The following is a 16,937-nucleotide window of genomic DNA, read 5'->3' on the forward strand; positions in this document are numbered from 1 at the left end:
ATGTGTGAGAGCTTCCACAGGCATGTAGATCTAGTAGTGGGACAGCTGGGTTGTAGGATAGATGCATCATCAACCTAACTAGGTATCGCTAACTTGCTGTTCAAAGGCGGAACAATCCACGCTCCCATCAGCAGAGTGTGAGTTCCTTTGGCTTCACATTCTTTTTTTTTTTTTTTAAAGATTTTATTTATTTATTTGACAGAGATAGAGACAGCCAGCAAAAGAGGGAACACAAGCAGGGGGAGTGGGAGAGGAAGAAGCAGGCTCATAGCAGAGGAGTCTGATGTGGGGCTCGATCCCATAACGCCAGGATCACGCCCTGAGCCAAAGGCAGACGCTTAACCACTATACCACCCAGGCGCCCCGTGGCTTCACATTCTTGGTAACTCCTATTATCCTCATATTTAGGGATCTGGTGTGTTCCTTATACATACATTTATACACATGTGCACATATCAGGATTCTTAGGGAAAAACAAAACTTTATTAAAGGGTAGAGTTTGCTTTAGAACTTCCTAGAGAGCAGTATGTGGGTACTTTAAAATTTTTGACACCCTACTTTTAATCAATTGGGTTATTTTAAAATTATTCAAACAAAAAAGGTAATGTTATGGGAAATTATGTGAGAAAAGTACAAAATCGCCAGTAGTATTACCCTATTAACATAGTCACTTTTAAAATACACAGAATATACTCACTTGGCAATTACTAGTTGCCTTGACCAAATTGAAAGATTTAAAAAATGAATTCACTATTGGCATATATGTGTGTGTGTGTATGTGTGTGTATATATATATATATATATATATATATATATATATATATATATATATTCCAAATATGTTTAATCCTGTACTGGTGTTTCAATGGGCCTGAGTTAGACTACAGGTAAATAAATGAACAGGTAAATAAAAATGAACAGAATACGCTTCCAGGTCAGACTTGCTTTTATTCTAGAACTTGTCTCTTGTTCCATTGTAATTCCCAAGAACAGCTCTGGTCATACAGAATATTCATGCTTTTCCATAATTTTTTTTCCCAGCAAAAATCAAGTACATACAAAGCAAAGCATGCTAAAATGTAAAACAAATGATCACAGCACAAAACAACCATTCATAAAATTAGCCTCATCTCGCATTTTTCTTTCTCACAAACTCCATTCTTTTCCAAGTGTTCTGGCGAAGAGCAAGCGTTGACTGCGGTGGTAGCAGCTTGCCAGGTGGGTTAGACAGGGCACTCAGGGCTGGATGCCCCAGGAGAGTTGTACCAGAATTGAAGAGATGGACATGAATTTCTCATTCTATGAAGAGATAGGAGACGTTCCTAGGAAATTCTAATTCTAACTGCTTTTTATTCAACTGTCCAATCTGAGGTGTAGATGTGATGAAAACTATGATTAAAGTCTTCTTCAAGCAGATATATCATCATATTGCCACCTGAACCATGCGGAGCTGTCAAAGAAAAGATTCAGTTAACTTTTCCTGGTCAGTTGTCCCAATTCTCGGAAGAAATGAAATCATTCCTAGTTTCTCAGTTCTTCTTTTTTATGTTTTCACTCAGAAAAATCTCCCTTTCAGATCTGAAACAGAACAAATTTAGCACGTTATTAGCCAATTGGTTTCATGAGAAATTCCTGCCCCTCACCACTCCACTTCTAACAGATGATTTATAATTTCTGGTTAGAAACACATGGACTCACACATTACCAATGGAGCGATCTTCCTTTTCTGCTATGATCATCTTGAGTCCTCACCATCTGCAAAACATAAAAATATGAATTGTTCTTAATGTCACCAGATTTGTTTACAATGTTCCCTCTAGACTCGACTCCTCTTTTGCCACATATGAATTGAATACACATAATTGTGCCATTTTTAATAGTCAAAGTGAAAGGGTGATGTGATGATACATACAAATGAGCAACATAAGTAGAACTATAGATATGCTTCTTCCTGGGAAAATGTTGGTACATTCATCATCTGAAGTTCCACACTTAGCACAGTCAGTGGCTGGTCTCGTTGATTCAGAGCTAGAAGGAATGTGCAGAGCTAGGACTCTGCCCAGAATCCTTCTAATCTTTTTTAGCATTAATTTCTAGGACAACATTCCTTCCCCTCCTATTCCTCTTTCCCCCTCCTCCCTAACCAACCTCGTGTGAGCTTTCGCTTCGCCATCCCACCTACTATTCTCAGGAGGGCTGCTGTCCAGCCGCTGGAGTGGCTTTAATCACACGCGGCACGAGTGCCTGGGAATTCACAGCCCTTGGCAGATCAATGATCTACTGAGAGAGTGAGAAAGCCCAACTTCTTTGTCTCAGGTCAGGATGACTGGGCAGCACAACTCAGCATGCCGGAGCGTCTGCATAGAGCAAGCTGAAGCCGTCCGTACTCGATGGTACTTCGCCTGAGATGACACCCTTGTTTGTCTTCCACTCCTTCCCTGTCTTGCTTCCTCCATTCCCTTTCAGTTTTTCCTGTGAGTGAGTGCCATCTCAATAAATCACCCGCACACAAATCCTCACCCCAGGGTCAGTGCCAGGGAACCTGACCCAAAGGCAGGATACGCGAGATGATCCCGCGTACTTGTCTTCAGACACTTACATCCCCATCGCAAAGGAAAACAATCATGTACTCTTGCCTTGCATATTTTAAAGCTAACATCTAATTATTTTTTCATTATTAGTTTAAGTATTTGAGAAGTATGTAATTTGTGACATATTATAAAAACTCACATTTAGAAATAAAACCATCACATTTTTCTTTTAATTTACCCAATAGAAGCTATATAGCACAGTGATTTGATGGCACCATTTTCCATTTAAAATATATGTAAACATGCTCATGGTTCAAAGTCAGATATTTTATAGTGTTCATTTTTCTCCTTAAACATGTATTTCCATTCCACTTCCTACACAGAATTTCATTTAACTGTAATATATTTAAATGCTTTGAAGTCTTTCGTTTGCCTAATCGTAATCCTCTGCAGCAAAAATATATTTAAGCACATGTGTTTTATTCCCTGTGACGATAAACTTCTATGTGTTCACATTTTCTAATGGATTACCATTACAATTTATCAATTTTGGTAATTCTATCAAAACAAAAGTTAAAAATTTTATTGGAAATGCATTTCTTATTGAGATGGATAGTTTTTGCCTATTGCTTTTACTTACTACTACAATTTATTGCTAGAGTGAGACAAAGTTTAATATTAATTCTATTAATATTTATTGTTATAGATTTAAGCACTGATAAATATTGTTTACATAGACAGATGGGTTTTGAAGGAGTTTTATTACAACAATACCAAACAATTCTTTGAATTCTAAATTACATGCCAAAAACTACCCAGTAATCTTTCAAAAGGTTTTATTTACAAAAGAATCTGTTACCCAGTCACCGGATGACATTTTCTCACTTCTGGGAAATTTACCCAAAAACACTTCACTAAACTTATCAAATGGCTATTAATGATACTAGTTATTCTTTCGCTTACAGGTATGGTGTTTAACCTGAGAAACTAAAATATGGCTGGAAAATCTTAATATTGATAAATAAAGCACACTTAACATGTATGCTATTACTATATTTTTTAATAAAATAATATTTCTTATAATCTGTTTCATATATTTTTTCTTCAGAATTTTGAAGCTCCAACTTAGCTGACTCTCTGAATGGGACATATCCCCATATAGCTTAATTGGCAGAACTAGTCCTTACAGTAAAACCAATCAACACCTCTTTCAGTTGGGAGATTTGGTCTTCCAATCAAAGTAAGTACGTTATCGAGGGTCTCTGTGATGATGTCTTACTTATGATTCCATTCCAAGATTGGTAAATGATTAAGGGTTTTGTTATGATTTTTTTGGCCTGATGAAATAATACTTGCTCTCCATTGATACCTCATTTATAGGCTTTTGCTTTGTTCTCACAGATGTATCTCTTGCCAAGAATCAGGAAATGGAACAGGCCAGGTTACTAAATGAAACTTATCATCACTCCTACCATCCTCACTCTATAGTATACGTGAATTCAGAACATCCATGAGTTCAAATACTTCATTTCTAGCAACACATGTCTTCCTTTACAGAAACATGTACAGGTTGAGAAAGACCTGAAACCTTGCTTGGCTTAAAGGAGGCCTACAGATCCAGTATTTAAAATTACCATATGGTTTCACTCATTTAGGGAACATAAGAAATAGCAGGAAGATCGGTAGGAGGAGGAAGGGAAGAATGAAGGAGGGGTAAACAGAAGGGGGAATGAACCATGAGAGACTATGGACTCTGGGAAACAAACTGAGGACTTCAGAGGGGAAGGGGGTGGGGGACTGGGATAGGCTGGTGATGGGTAGTAAGGAGGCACGTATTGCATGGAGCACTGGGTGTTATACGCAAATAATGAATTATGGAACACTACATCAAAAACTAAGGATGTACTGTATGGTGACTAACATAACATAATAAAAAAATATTAAAAAAAATAAAATGACTACTTGTTTGACAACATGCTCCCCACCCCCTATCCTGTGCCTCCCTAGGAGGGTTTATACTTGGGCAAAGCACACCATCAGATTCAGAATGGCTGAGAAAGGGATGCCTAGCTGGCTCGGTTGGAAGGATATGCAACTCTTGATCTCAGGGTTGTGAGTTCCAGACCCATGCTGGGTGTAGAGATTACTTAAAAATAAAATCTTAAAAAAAGGATGGCTGAGAAATATGCCTTTTTTTTTTTTTGCATGAGGTGGGGGACATTTGTAAAAGGGGATGCAGGAAAGGAGACCCTCCATGATTCCTTAGATAGAGACATTCTTAGGTAGACAGAGTCCTTTAAGACTAATTTTTAGAAATCCATGCCTGGGGAAGTCTTTGTGTGTCCCTCAGTATGAAAAACACTGGCCTCCCTAAGCTCCTCATTACACAAATAAGAAAGTTGAAGACCAAGGCAATCAGGTGACTATTTGAGATCACAAAGCTAGTTGGTGACAGAACCAAAATTAGCCTCCGGAGCTCCTCATTCTCAATCTGGCATTCTTTCCACCAAGGCCATCAACTCTAATGCCATTTGTCATCATCGCTGTCTTCATCGTCATTATCATCATCGTAATTTTAAATAATAGCTAACATGTATTAAGTTTTCACTCTATGTAAAGTGATGTTTGAAGCACTTAACATTCATTTAGTGATCACATTACCCTACAATGTAGGCTCTATTATTATGCCCATTTTACAGATAGGGAAATGCAAGCTCAGAAAGGCAAAGTAATGTGCCTGTGATCACATGACCAGTAACTGCAGAAATAGGAGTCAAATCCACATCCCCATCCAGTGATCCCTGGATTCACTCTTTCAACTACTATTTCCCAAATGGTTTCTAGAGAACACTAGTCCAATAAGATGCTCCCTGATACAAGATTCTGTGGTCATAGTGGTTTAACTATAGCCCCTTTCTCTGAATCACAATGAAGATTAGCCCAATAAAGGCATTGAGAAGTCCTGAAGAAATGATACCTACTTATCAGTGTTTTACAGGGAAAATTTTCCCCCAATTACCTATTGATATCTAAAGAAAGGACTCCCATTAAAGAAGACTAATTTAGGTTCAATAGTTGAAAAACTGGGTCAGTTGGTCTCAAACTCTAGCCTGCATCAGAATCATCTGGAGGGCCCCAACCCCAGAGTTTCTGATTTTCAACAGGTCTTTGATAGGATTCCAGTGACTTCCTAGATGATGTTGATGTTGATGGTCCAGGAACCACACTTTGAGAAACACTGCACTTGATGTTAGAAAAATAAAGACTAAGAAACGGGCCCTAAATTGGCATAATGGGAAAAGGAATACAGTTATACTTTTTAAAAATCCACATTAAAATCTTACAAATGTACATTATAATGAGAAAAATAATCTGAACATTGAGTAGATAGATAAAATCAAAACATCAGAAAAATGAGCAGGTGAAAAGAAAAGCCCACTCTCTTTGGGAAAACAAAGATAAACACAGTAAAGATAAGCATATAAGGGCTGATCATTCTTCACAATGGATTTTTATTTTTAATTGTCAAATATATTACCAGACAGATCATGCATGTAGGATAACACTGGCTGGTTATGTGCCAGCCACGGCGTGCACTTTGACCTTCACCTGTATCATCTCCAACCTTTAGACAACCCAGATAACGATTTTTTTTCAGATAAAGATTTTTTTAATCTTTTTTCCATGGATTAACTTTAAGGTGAATCTGTGTTCTATAAACATAATTGTAGGGTATAAATCTTTGTGACAAAATGGTATTGGACTAGGTGCTGTGAATATTCTTTGGTAAGACACTTTTAGATGGCTGCAGCTTTCATTTCCTTATCTGTAAAAAGATTCAGAACAACTCACTGATTTCTAAAGTCATTCCAATTTCACATTCTAATCTTCCATGATTCCAAGAAAGAAGCCAAACGGACAGTTCCTAAAGAGACTCAGATGGACTTCATGGAGCAGAGCTGGCCAGATGTCACCAAATCAAGTTGTTGGCTAGAACTCTCAGAGGGAAATGAGTAAAGACATCATCGACTTCTAGATGTAGGATATATAATTATGTAGAAAAATGGAGAAAACTTCCGGAGGAAAGAAATTTTGAAGAATAATAACAAAGAAGAAATGCTTACTTGATAATCCTTTTGAGTTACCAACCTTATCATTTTCAGCAGCCATCTCATCTCAAGATATCTAACAGGACTGATTGAATAGAAATTTATAGCAGTGTTGTTCAAACTTATATACACATTGGAATTGCTCTGGAGCTTCAAAAAAAAAAAAAAATGGATGCCGGTGTCTCACTGCTAGAGAATATGACCTAAGTGATGTGGAGTGTAGGCTGGACTACGGAATTGTCAACAAATACCCAGGTCATTATAATGCGTAGACAAGCTTGGACAATGCCGATTTATAGGGTTTCTTCCTGTGATTATGTTGTTAATTATATTCCTTGCTGTGGACTGAGTTGTTTCCCCCCAAATTCATATGTTGAAGCCCTACCCGTCACATGACTAAATTGGATATAGGGCCTTTAAGAAGGTGACTAAGATTAGATGAGGTCTTAAGGATGGAGACACAATCTGATAAAAGTGGTGCCCTTGGAAGAGAAAGGGACACCAGGACTATCTCCACCAGGTGAAAACAGAGCAAGAAGGTGGCTATCTGCAAGCCAGAAAGTGAGCTCTCATTAGAAACCAAATTGGCTGGTGCCCTGATCTTGGTCTTCCCAGCCTCCAGAACCATGAGAAAATAAATTACTGTTGTTTAAGCCCCCCAGTCTATGGCATTTGTTATGGTAGCCTGAGCTGACTAAGATATCCCCTTTTACATCTACCCTCTCTAGCTCAGATCTGATTCCTTCCTCCAGTATTGGGAAAGTACACTAAATCAGGACCTGCCAGACCAGGGTCAAGTCCCAGGAAGGCACTAAACCTATTTGAGCTTCAGTTTCTCCATCCAAATATGAGAGGTATTATTTCCTATCTCCTACACAGGGTTTTGGAGGGAGCTCAATGGGATAACCTTACAGACAGTATGGCTCTGTACATGGCTGAGCTGCAGCTTGTACCTGCCACTTTGTCTCACTCAACCAGCCTCCCTTTCCAATCCCATCCTTGATTTTTCTCTTGGGTCCCCTCCTCAGCATGTTCTCTCAGCCATCTGGTCTTCAGTCACTTGGCCTCACCCCAACTCCCTGGTTCTCCCATCACTGCTTTCCCTTAGCACATGTCTGTTAGCCACAAATCCTCTTAGTTTTCCTTTATCTGGAAATATCTTTATTTTGCCTCCATTCCAAAGGGTTATATTCGCTGGATATAAAATTCTGTGTTCTGAGTTCTTTGATTTCAGTACGTGAAATAAAAAGATGTTTCACTGTCTTTCAGCTTCCATGGTTTCTGATGAGAAATCTACCATCATTTGAAGAATTGTCCCCTTCTTTTTTAATATGTAGATTTTCTCTAGCTGCTTCAAGATTTTTCTTTATCTTTTGTTTTCAGCTGTTAATGATGTGTCTTTAGTTGGGTTTTAAACTCTGTGAAGTTATATCTTCTACTAATTTGGGAATCTTTTGTCCATGATTTTCTCAAATATATATTTTCTTCTGACTTAATCTAACTTCCTTTTCTTTCTACTTTCCTTCTAGAATGCCAATGAAACAAACGTTAGACTTTTTGATATTATTTTACAAGTCTCCGATGTTTTGTTCATTTTTAAAAATCCCTTTCAGATTATATAATTAACATATCTTCAAGTTCACTGACTCTTTCCTCTGTTGTCTTCCTTGGGCTTTTGAGCCTGTCCAGTGATCTTTTCTTTTTTATTTCAGACAATGTACATTTTTTCACTTCTAAAATTTCCTTTCGGTTCCTGTTTTTATTATTTCTATGTTTTTTTTTATTATGTTCAATTAGCCAACATATAGTGCATCGTTAGTTTTTGATGTGGTGTTAAATGATTCATTAGCTGCATATAACACCCAGGGCTCATCAGCACACATTTCTGCTGAGTATCTTTCTGTTCAAGTTGTTTGCCTTTATCTCATGGAACATAGTTATCATAGCTGCTTCAATGGCTTTGTCTGTTGGTTGTCTTTTCCTTTGTGAATTGTTCACATCTCCTGGTTCTCTGTATGTTGCCTAGTTTTAGATTTTATCCTGAACATTTTGAATATTATGCTGTATCGACTCTAAATCCTAGTATGATTCTGTGTAGAATTTTAATTTTTTTGTCAGCAGGCAATCAACCTGGTAGGTTGAGTGCAAGTGCCGTGTTACCTCCGGTAGGCAGTGATTACATTCTCAGTTTAATGTCCGAAGCCCTCGCTGTCCTGTTCTGGGTCTTCCCCATCCTTGCACAGCTTAGTGAAGAGCCCAGGGCTTATGCAGTTCCCATAATTAGAATTAGAGGATCCCCTTCTCCAGTTCTCTTCTCTCTGGGGCTACCCCCACATGCTGGCCAACAGGCCCTCTCTTCTTATGTCCTCTGGCCAGAAAAAACAGGGTTTCTCTTTAATTTTAACTAGCTAGCCTTCCACTCAGCTCCAAACTATGCCTGCCTTCAGAGCAAAACAGTGGGCAAAAGAGTGAGAAGAGGGGTGCCTGGGTGGCTCGGTTGGTTAAGCATCTGCCTTTGGCTTAGGTCATGATCTTGGGGTCCTAGGATTGAACCCCGCATCAGGCTCCCTGCTCAGTGGGAACATTACTTCTCCCTCTTCCTCTGCCTCTCCCCCTGCTTGTGGGCTTTCTTGCTTTCTGTCAAATAAATAAATAAAATTTTTTTAAAAATTAAAAAAAAAAAAAACAACCATGAGAGGAAAGAGAGGGAAAGTGGGGATTTCTTCCACCACCTCTGACAAACAAGGGCCCATTTTCCTACTTCTTCTGCCCAGAAATACAGGGTTTCTACTGAGTTTTAGCCTCCTGCCCCACTGCCATTACACAGTTCCAGGACTGGGGTCTGCCCTCAGCACAAAGCCACAAAAGAAAACAGAGAAGAAAATGGGAAACTTCACAATATTTCTGCTTTTTGTGACCTTTCAGAGATCTCGGGTGGTTGCTTTTTGTGTTTTCTCCAGAGTTCTCAGCTGTAATCAGTGGGAGAGAGAGGCAGTATGGGTTTAGTCCATCTTGATTGCAACCAGATATTTCATTGTATTTATATTTGATTTTCTTTTTCTTACACTTCTCTCCCCTTTCTATATTTTTCTATATTTCCTCTAACCTCATCTCTCTTATTTTCCATCATTTTGCTAATTTAGTTCAATATCTATATAGTAGCTATACTACAATTATGCCCATATCTAATACATATAGTGCAGATGTATATATGAAGTGTTGACATATATTACACACTTACACAGCATTGTGCATATATACTGCATACATACATGGTATTTAATTATATAATCATGCCAAAATGTATTTATACCTGCTGTATACCTGCTGTTCGGCATTTTTGTTTCCACTTTGGGGTTACTACAAATAGCACTGTTATGAACATTCTAGTACATGACTTTTGGTGAATATATATTTTTCTGTTGGGCATATACATTAAAGTTGCTAGTCATAGTATATGTACGCTTTCAGCTTTAGTAGATACCCAAGAATATTTATTTTAAAACAATTTCCCCTATAGTTTTGATACGCAGCAAAAATTGTGAATAGCTGTTCTAGAGCCTACTATAGCTTCCTATCCTCCATCCTCCATTTTCCCTTTAGCTGTAGATCCAGAACCATCTCCTCACATTGCCTAAGAAGCTGCCCTCAGCCTCCAAAGAAGTCTCAAAACCACAGCAGCCTTGTCCATTCCAGGCACTGGCTAGAAGCCCACATCTCAGAGCAGGAAAGCCTGGGTTGCTAAGGGATAAGGCAGACCCTCAAACACTGAAGACTTGTTGCATAGCTCCTCCCCCCCTGCATTTTGCAGCATGCAGGGCTCTGCTTGCTCACTCAGGACCTGTGTGGTCCTTGTTCTCATCTCTCTCCTGTCTCCATTCCCTGACCCCACACCAAACATCCATATTTACTTCCGGTTCTGGTTTTGTCAATACCATTGACTCCCTTTTTTGCCTTTCTGGAGTTTTATCACGTTTGTCTCCTCATTTGGGAACTCCTTGCAGCCTTAGATGATAGGCACCTCCATCCTGTCATTTCTACCTGTCCCAGTGAGTTCTCCTTGCTCATCCTTGCTCATCTTCCACCAGGGGAAAATCTAAACAAAGGTACTTCAGGGTCTTTAATTCCATTGTACCCCAGGTTACCTTTTTTATCTAGTTTACCATCTGCTAGAGCTGGCATTTCTTCTGAATGTGTCTCTTCCTTATCGTTCATCACCAGTTCTCCGGTTGAAAAGAGCATGTATAACTTCTGGATCAAATCAGTAGTAGTCTCAGAACCATTACTAGGATTGTTCCCTAATACAAGGGAATGCTGCTCCTGGGAACCAAATTCATCAAACAGCTCACTGTTTCCTGTCTCTATTTTATATACCTCAGGAATAAGGCTGAGGTGACAGAGAAAAGAGATGAAAAACACGTTAGCCGAACCCCTTGCAGAATTAAATGTAAATACAGGCAGATATAGAACAGCAATAATTTTATGCACGTGATTGGAATAGTCCGAATGTAGTTTGTGGATGGAATCTGACTCAGGGGCAAATTTGTATCAGTGGTTTCAGACTCCAAAGCAATCTTATTTTCACCACTGAATTTTTATTGAGTACTTAGCGTTGTACTTTGCAAAATCAAACATAAAAGAATCCTTCCTACCAGTTCTCACATGGGTTCTGTTTTTTAAATGGTGCGTGTTTTGGTTGCTTTTGCAATTTTTTCTTTTTGTTTTTCTTCTGCTCTAAAATTGTTATACCTAACATTTGATGTTATAAGTTTTTTGTTTTGGCAGTACCCAATATTAGAGCGGTGTTTTGTAAGGTATTACAAAGAGGCTTTTTTTTTTCATAAAAGCAATAGAAATGGAAACATGGTTCTTTCTAATATGGGTCATAGTTTATCTGCTATTAACTCCGGATCTGTGCAGTCATCATAAATCAGGAGTATTTCACACAAACACACACACACACACACACACACACACACACACACACCTACATCCCAATCAAACTTGCATCCTGAAAACTAAAGCACCATTTATTTCAAATTATTTTTGTAGAGACTGTTTCCAGCTGTAGTATTACCCAAACTGAATTTGCCAACTCACAATACATTGTTTCCTGAGCCAACGTTCTCTGGGTTGGGAGAGGTGATGTTAACACACTTGGGTCTCAGATCTGCAGGGGGATATTTGTTGATGGCACCTGGAGAAAGAGTGGGCTGGTTAATCTAAATTTTACCCTTCTATTCTATCGCCCAAAGTCAGTTCATCTTTTCCTGTGGTTGGAGGTGTCTTCAAGAGCAAATTAATTGTATAAGGTACTTGGCAAAGTAGGCACCCTCTGACATTTGCAATACCTCATAGGCAAAAGTCAGTGAGCTACATCAGTGATCGAGTCAAAAATTCTCAAGCTCTATATGTCACAGTCTTGTGATACAATTCAAGGACACCTCTCAATCCCTTCTAACACCTATTTCTCTTCCTCTAAAAGGAAGACCTTTCCAGAAGACACATTGAGTTACTGAAATTGTCTGCCCTATTTATGTTAGGGTTGGAAGAAGACATAATTTTTTTTTTGCAAGTGACGAGCCTGCTACGATACATATAAATCCTGAATTCCAAGATTCTTGAGGGTTACATGAGCCCTGGGGCTTTGTGAGTGGCAGCAAATCTGCATCTCCTTATTCTCTGGTAAACTCGCAGGAGCTGCAGATGACTATTCAATGTGGCCTCTGCCTCACTCCTAGTCCCAGCACAGGCCAGGATTTGCTTGATGCCACAAGCTCTTACGTATATTACTATACCTATTGTCTAAAATTGCAACTCAGGGACAGAGGCTGGGGCAGTCACTCTCAAAGCCCCACTATAAAAAGACACCCTTAAGACCCTGCTTGGTTATGCCTGAGCCAAATGTCTGGGACACAGGCTCTAGAAGAGATTCGTGCCCATGGCTCAAAAGAATTAAGATCATAACCAAAGGTAATTTACAATGAAAGATAAAACAGAAGTCCTTGGAGTAGATGGAGGATGATGGTAGTGGGATATTACTGATACAGCAGTGTACTTGCTTAAGGGTATAGGAATTGAAATATAGTTTAAAGAATAGGAGCACAGCTCTGGGGTCAGAATGCATGGGGCTGAGCCTAGAATTTGCCAACTACTAAACTGTAAGCTTTTGAGCAATTTATTTAATGTCTCTGAACCTTAGTTTTCTCACTTGTAAAATGGAAAGACTAGTACTTTCCTTTGAGAGCACTGAGGATTAAATGATGTAATCCACTTAAAGATGATATAATCCATTTAACGGTACTATGTACCAAGTACATAGTAAACAGATAAGGGTTAAAAAACACTTTTTACATACATGGGGTTTTCTGGCAAAGACCTTGACAGTGCAGCAGGAATGTTCAAGGTCAACAAAACCTGATAGTTTTCTCTGGTTTTCTCACTGCCTCCTACTCACATGTTAGACTATATCACTCTCCATTGAAGTAAGGAGTCATTACTAAGTCAACCGGTAGACTGTACACTGAGACATTAAATCTACTGCAAAAGCAATAGAAGAGAAAAGGTTTAATGACTTACGTCTGATTAAGTGAACAAATGGCTTGACAAACTTGGTGATATAGTTCAAATCTGGCTTGTGGGTTCGGCCAAGCTGGACTAAGTGATGATCCAGTGGGTGGCTGGCTAATTCTTCCAATTCCTTGTCATTGTGTATAGGACCAAAGGAAAACACAAATATGGAGTAGCCCTGACACTTGGCTCTCAGAGCTACATTTCTTAAGACTTCCTTGTCTAAGGGGTTGGTTTCGCCAGCAGATATAACAAAGATAACTTTGTTTTTCCTCAGGTTGGGGGTTCCTACAAACACATTTTCAATTGTCCACTGCAGGGCATGGCCAATAAAAACATCTCCATTGAGCTGTTGAAAAGAGTCTTGGAGATGATGTTTCATTTGGTGTATACTGTTATAAGTAACCAAATCAAATTCCAGGTAGACGGGGCATTCTTCACTGTTGGGCATATAGCCTGGAGGAGAATAGCTCAGGACTGCCACTCTGTCTCCTAACATGGAGGTCAGTGGGTCTGGGGCAATGTGAAAATAATCAAGCACTGAGATTAGAAAAGCTTTCACTTCCTTAAACTCATCATTTCCTATTCTTTGGGAGGCATCTATGAGGAAAGCCACATCCATGTAATATTCTTGAAGAGAGGTATCTCCAGGTTCATTAGTAAGACCTGGTTCTTCTTTTCTGCCATGGTTTTCATGTCCTGCAATAGAATAGCTCAAGTCACTCTTTTTAGTAGAAGGCTAACCTTGGAACTCCTAGCTAAGGATGACCAATGCACTAATCATGGGACTTTGCCGTGCTTTATTCCCATAGCCATGGCAGACATCATAAATCAATTACAGTACTTGTTCCCAGATGCATTCTCCAAATATATCTCCATGCACTGCGTGGAAAACCACTGGGACTCAACAGGTGCTGTCACGTGAAAAGAAACGTATTTGCTAGCCTATCTCAGATCTTTGTCAAAGTACTGATTGATCCTCTAGCTATTTTCATATGTAAGATGAGAAACATATAACTATTTTTAGTGTACTCCACATGATTACAAAATCTGAAGTACATATTTGCATGAGATCTAATTATTATGCAGTGACCCGAAAAGTATATATGTCAAAGTCATATTTATTGATGTCACAAACACATATACCTTTATACACATGTTCAAAATATGTACCGTAGTGTGATGTCATGAGAGCAAGTATAAATGCTGACATTAGAATCCAAACTCTGTGTAAGACCTTAAATACTCTAAGATGTTGGTACTTAAAGTGCCAGTCTGCAAACTGTTTACCGGCCCAGGACAAAACAAGGAGCTTACACCATGTTTTAAGTCATCTACATTACTGAGCACACTGTTCAGTTCAGCTATTTTTTTTTTTTTGTAGCAAGACTTTCTCAGTGAAGGAAACAGTGCCTTGATTTGCATTCTGATGCTGATGTCTTATCTTGCTGTAGATCAGAACATCAAGTAGCACTGCTCTAAGCCGAAGGGATCATAAAGCCATGTCCACAATCAAGTGGATGGTGATTGGTCGGTGAAGCCACAACAGGAAATGCCAGCTCAGAAAGACAGGAAGTAGGTGGCCAATGTTCTTTTTTCTATGAAAGAAGTGTATCTACAAACCTAATCAAGCAAGAAGTAGATTTCTAATTGGCAAAAATTTATTGATCCCCATTTGTGCTCAACTCCATTATTCATGCTTTTTATTTATTACTTTATTTACTCCTCACAATACTCACAAATGAATCAATTAACCTGTGTTAATGCCATAAAAGCCTAAGAATAAAATAGAATGCCAAAAACAACACCATGGAAAATGTTATTAACAGGGCAGACGCTCCATTAAATGTTTGTAGCTCAAATAACTCTGAATTTCTAGGGTAACCTCCACATAATCTTTCTTTATCTATTGTTGAATTTTTTTTGACAAATAAAAATAAAAAAATTGTAAGGTGTACAATGCGCTGTTTTGATATCACTACACCTCGTATAATGGTTATGACAATCAAGCTAATATTATTGGATTTGATTTACTTAAAATTTTGTTTAAAATTTTTGCAGCTATGTTTATGAGAAATATTGGAGTTTCACTTTCATGTAAAGGCTTTGTCTGGTTTTGCTATCATGGTAATCTGGCCTTAAAGAATGAGCTGGAAAGTTCCTTCCACACACAGTTGGTGTGACTTCAAGCTCTTAAAATTTTGAGAATTGCTTTATGGCCCATAATATGGTCTGTATTGGTTAAGTGTTTCATGTGTATTGAAAAGAATACATATTCTGTTGTTGTGTGGAGTGTTCTATAAATATCCATTAGGTAAGGTTAGTTGTTAGTGTGGCTCAAGACTCTTGACTTCCTGCTGATATTCTATCAAGTATTGAGAGAGGGTATTGGAACTCTGTTGCTCTTTTCATTTTTAAAAAAATCTTTTTTCTCCCTGAGTTTTATTTTGGATAATTCCATTACTACATCTTCAAGTTCACTGATTTTTTCTTATACCAAATCTAATTTGGTATTAATCCCATCCAGTATTTTGTTCATCCTAGACATTGCAACTTTTATCTCTACAAATTCTATTGAGATCTCTTTTTTATATCTTCCATGTCTCTACTTAATTTTTCATACATGAGTTATAGTTATAATAACTGTTTTAATATCTTTGCTAATTCTAACATCTGTGTCAGTTCTGGTTTGTTTTAGAGTGATTATGCTCTTGATTATGGTCATGTTTTCATGCTTATTTTTGTTCCAAATATTGTGAAATTTTTCCTTTTTGGATGTGAAATACTTGAGTATTCCTACAAATATTCATGTTACATGTAAACTATTTGATCATTTTGGGTCATGCTATTTTGATTTGTTTGGCTAGTCAAGAGCAGTGCTTAATTTAAGGCTAATTATTCCCCACTACTGAGACAAGACCTCCCTGAGTTTTCTTTCCAATACTCTATGAATTATGAGTTTTTCCAGGCTTTCTGGCAGGAAAAGGCACTGTTCCTGGCCCTCTATGAGCAACTGGCACTATTCTGTCATCTTTTCTGATGGTTCTTCCCCCAGACTCAGGGCATTTCATCACATGCATGTGCCCTCACCACTCTGCTGAATAATTGAAGGGACGCTTTGCGGATTTCTAGGGCTCTCTCTCTGTGTAGTGCTCTCCTCTCTGGTATTTTGTCCTGGGAACTCTTACCACCTTGGTCTCCCTGGGTTCTCAACTCTGTCTCCTCATCTCAAGAGCGCATTGGGCTCCACCCCAATTCTTCCTTCCTGCCCCATGACAGTAAGCTGGAGCAATCATAGGGTTTGCTTCATTTGTTTTTGTCTCTCAGGGATCAGTCTTTCATTTCCTGATGTCCGTTGTCTTGAAAACTATTGTTTCATGTGTGTTTGTGTGTAGAGATATAAATATATACCTAATAGGTGAGAACTGGCCATTTTGTTTGAGATGTTCCTATGTTCTCTTCCTTCTCACAAAAGGACTAGGAACTCATCATTTATGTACCAGATTCTTCCTTTATCAATACATTTGTAGTAACTGAAGAGGATTTTGCATTTCACAAGCAGGTATGAAATTTGTGGGCTTCCTATTCCCCACTAGGAACCTAGTTTTAAATTCTTAGAATTGTTTATCAAGGTAAAAGCCCCTGATTAAACTATTAAATGTGAAATTGGAAGTGCAGACAAAAGCATTTATTCCACATTCTTCCTTGCTGTGACTGCTATGTAACA

General features: G+C 38.5%; 1 protein-coding gene across 5 annotated transcripts in view; it reads right to left on the reverse strand.

Moving 5' to 3' along the window:
- Positions 1-928: 928 nt before the first annotated feature.
- Positions 929-16,937, reverse strand: part of COL6A5 (collagen type VI alpha 5 chain) — a 130,548-nt gene continuing 114,539 nt past the window's right edge. For 2 of the 5 annotated variants that reach the window (XM_057316003.1, XM_057316006.1), the window contains exons 38-42: positions 13,220-13,909; positions 11,741-11,837; positions 10,786-11,027; positions 1,699-1,755; positions 929-1,578 (exon numbers count right to left, since the gene is read on the reverse strand). In XM_057316003.1, the coding sequence (XP_057171986.1) occupies positions 1,736-1,755; positions 10,786-11,027; positions 11,741-11,837; positions 13,220-13,909 (1,049 nt within the window). In that variant the 3' untranslated portion in view covers positions 929-1,578; positions 1,699-1,735. The remainder of the gene's footprint in view (positions 1,579-1,698; positions 1,756-10,785; positions 11,028-11,740; positions 11,838-13,219; positions 13,910-16,937) is intronic. The other 3 variants (XM_057316005.1, XM_057316004.1, XM_057316007.1) reach the window with 3 other exon arrangements.

The sequence above is a fragment of the Ursus arctos genome, unplaced genomic scaffold, assembly GCF_023065955.2.
Source record: "Ursus arctos isolate Adak ecotype North America unplaced genomic scaffold, UrsArc2.0 scaffold_20, whole genome shotgun sequence".
Classification (NCBI taxonomy): domain Eukaryota; kingdom Metazoa; phylum Chordata; class Mammalia; order Carnivora; family Ursidae; genus Ursus; species Ursus arctos.